This window comes from Octopus bimaculoides, chromosome 28, assembly GCF_001194135.2.
Source record: "Octopus bimaculoides isolate UCB-OBI-ISO-001 chromosome 28, ASM119413v2, whole genome shotgun sequence".
Taxonomy (NCBI): Eukaryota; Metazoa; Mollusca; class Cephalopoda; order Octopoda; family Octopodidae; genus Octopus; species Octopus bimaculoides.
In genome coordinates this window covers 5,196,922-5,200,696 of record NC_069008.1, presented here as the reverse complement: position 1 = coordinate 5,200,696, position 3,775 = coordinate 5,196,922, and the positions used below count along the sequence as shown (strand labels likewise).

The 3,775-nt window shown below is 37.6% G+C and overlaps 1 protein-coding gene across 1 annotated transcript in view; it reads left to right on the top strand.

Annotated features, from left to right (window-relative positions):
- The window catches only part of LOC106873882 (intraflagellar transport protein 172 homolog), a 94,584-nt gene that overhangs the window by 75,422 nt on the left and 15,387 nt on the right, over nt 1-3,775 (top strand). The window contains exons 35-37 of the mRNA XM_052977743.1: nt 1,046-1,198; nt 1,889-2,042; nt 2,731-2,812. Coding sequence (XP_052833703.1) covers nt 1,046-1,198; nt 1,889-2,042; nt 2,731-2,812 — 389 coding nt within the window. The remainder of the gene's footprint in view (nt 1-1,045; nt 1,199-1,888; nt 2,043-2,730; nt 2,813-3,775) is intronic.

Here is a 3,775-nt window from a genome sequence, read left to right as displayed (position 1 = left end):
TACCGCTAAGCATTTCGCCTGGTGTGCTAACGATTCTGCCAGCTCACCATCTTAATAATAATAATAATAATAATAATAATGATAATAATAAAAATAATAATAACTGCCCAGATGCAGTACCAGGCAGTGGTTCTCATGGCTTCTGATCTTAACTGACTGGAAGTGTTATCATGTACATTGTTTTGTCTTGGTATAAAAAGATGGGCTACAGCAAATATTCTCCTCAATACCACAGATTTTCTTGTCAGTTGTTTGACCTTAACCATTTGAGCATGTCCCTTGGTGGCTGACGATATGTGCATCTCTGATCATGAGCAGAAGTAGTTGGAGAGCACCATAGCCATGTGTTGAGAGGAATTCTTGGGGGTTTGGATAAGTCACCTTTGGAAACATGGGTGTTTTGTTCAACATCCTTAAACAACCCTTATTCAGGGACCTTTTGAGTGGGATGGGCTACTCGACCTAAAGAAAATTCTAACTGGGCCCCACCTGCGAGGTTATGCACTGTTTATCTTGATATGAAATCACTATGTCGCGCACACATGGTTGTAATGCATGTACCTGGTGTAACCTTATCAGACAGGTAGTCATGATGGGTATAATGGGCTTCGTATATTTTACCCCAGTGTCACTTTGATGGCATGCACTCTCACTCAATAATAATAATAATAATAATAATAATAATGGTTTCAAATTCACAACTGAAGAGGGTCGTTACTTTATTTACTTGTACTGTTTTGAATTAATCATGCATTATCTCCTACCTCTGAGATTTCAACATGATTTAATTATCAGAATGACATTTTAGGGTATGTGTGAAAGGCTAGGTCTGGCCAGTTTGATCATAAACTTGGAAGAATATTTAAGCCAGATATGACCAGTTCAAATGCTAAAGAATCAATCTCACTTGTCCACTTTGGACTTGTGTTAACATAAAGAATATTTGCTGTTGCTACAGTGATTCATGCATTCGTCTGTCTCTTGTTTTCCTATCCAAGGTGAGTGGATGCACCACAAAAAAAAAAGCTATTTAATCTACCACCAGGTCAAACCCCTATTATTATTTTTTTTTTTTTTTATGATTGCTACACTTTTGCAGGCCATTGAGGACGGAACTCTGGACAGCTTGGATCACTCCGACTTCCAGGCTACGGACATACCATTTGAGATTCCACTGCCTGAGCATCTTTTCCTTTCTGTAAGTGGACCAGTTCCGTTCATTTTTAACCGATCTGGTGACCTTCTTCACTGGACTCTGTGTGTGTGTGTGTGTATGAATATATAGGTGCATTTGTATGTATGCCTCTGTGTGTGTGTGTGTGTATGTGTGTGTGTGTGTTGGTGGTGTGCCCTACAAGTAAGATATTGCCATGAATGTCTAACTTCAAACTAGGTACATATATATGATTATTGTTGTTGTTGATGACGACAATGATGATGATGACGATGACAACAACGATGATGACAGCGACAACGATAATGATAATGACAGTGATAATGATGTTGATTTATGATGACAACGACAATAATGATGACGACGACAATGACGATGATGATGATTTGTGATGATGACAATGATGACGATGACTTATGATGATGACAATGATGACGACAACGATGATGATGATGACGATGATGTTGATTTATGATGACATCGACAATAATGGTGATGACGACAACAATGATGATGACAACTATAATGGTGATGATGACAATGATGACGACGACGATGATTTATGATGATGATGATGATGACGATGATGATGATTTATGATAATGACAATGATGATGACGACGATGATTACTTTTCCTTATCATTTATGCTTTATTCTTCTCTACAACTTCACGCTCTGACTCAATTACTCTCTTATTCACACTCTCACTCCAGCCCAGTGAACTCGAACAGCAAAAGGAGTGGGTCCTTGAAGTTTCCATGAACCAGAACGTGGAGCAGGTGCTACCCAAGGATGATAGGGGTGTGTATGAAGCTTCCCTCGTCAACTACCAAAACGGGCAGGCGTCTGTGCCATGCCTTATCACAGGTGAGTGTATGTGTGTGTGCGCACACATGTGTATGTGTGTGCACGCACACATGTGTGTGGAGGTGTATAGATTCACATCGAGTAATATTGTCAGAAGGTGTCAAAATTGTGATGACATTTGATTGGCAACTGATGAGGGTAGAGAGTGTTCGCATTTTTTGTTTTTCATTTTTGCTATAAATTTCTATTTTTCTCTCTGTGCCACACACACACACACACACACATACATACATACATATATATACATATATACGACAGGTTTCTTTCAGTTTCCGTCTACCAAATCCACTCACAAGGCTTTGGTCGGCCCGAGGCTATAGTAGAAGACTCTTGCCCAAGGTGCCACGCAGTGGGACTGTATAATAATAGTAATAATAATAATAATAATAATAATCCTTTCTGCTATAGGCACAAGGCCTGGAATTTGGGTGGTGGGTGGACTAGTTGATTACATTGACCCCAGTACATAACTGGTACTTATTTTATCGACCACAAAAGGATGAAAGGCAAAGTTGACCCCCGTCGATAAAGTGCACTGTGACCAGCGGTGTATAACAACATCCAAAAAGTCTATTCAATGCTGTGATACAGGCTAACAACGCAGCATTCGATCTTACTAACAGCACATCCATATTATGTGAAATTTTTCTTTTTCTTTTTTTTCTTCTTTTTTTTTCTTTCTTTGAAGCAATTACTGCAGAAACAAATCGTTATGCAGAATATAAACAAAGAGGAAATCTGAGCATTTTTCGCTTTCAACATTATTCCAGGTATAAAAAAATGTTACCTGGCATTAAGTATTCATAGATAATCCCGCAATGTACACAATTCTTCTATATTAAAATTCTGATGTATACCCACCTGAATATTAGCTAATAATTCATTTTCTACGGTGATGTTTAAACAAAGTTTAAATAATTTTTTTACTTTGTTGAATTTACCTGCATTTACTTGTAATTAGATTTGCTTTGAGGTAAAAATCATACAATAGATTTCATTAGGAAATTCTTTTTGTTAAACTGTGTTTCTAAAATCGCTTTAATATGTTCATAAATTTAAGACGGTGAGCTGGCAGAATCATTAGCATACCATGCAGAATGCTTAATGGCATTTTGTCTGTCTGTATGTTCTGAGTTCAAATTCACTCAAGGTCAACTTTGCCTTTCATCCTTTTGGGGTTTGATGTAAACTTCGTCACAATTACTGGCCTTGTGCCAAAATTTGAAACCAACATGTCTTTAAATTTAAGACAACGAACTGGCGGAACTTAGCATGCCAGGCGGAATGCTTAGTGACATTTCGTCCGTGTGTATGTTCTTATTTTTTTGTAAACTTAGTATTTATTCTATCAGGTTCTTTTGCCGAACTACTAAGTTACCGGGATGTAAACACACCAACATCGGTTGTCTAGCGATGGTTGAGGGACAAACACAGACACACAGATACATACATACACACGCAGATATATATATATATATACATATAACATCACCCTTTCAAAGCCTAGCCAGGCCCTTGGGCCCGGAATAATTACTATGAAGCATTGTGTAGAATATATTGTATAGAGGGTCATGGGTAAGACCAAAACAATGCGAAGTAAAAGCAAGGTAAATCCCAAGAAAACAAATATGTGAATTAATGTAGACTTACCTTGTATTCAATGTTTCGGGGTTATGACCCCATTTTCAAGAAATTGACAAATGTTGCCGATATATATATATATATATATATAT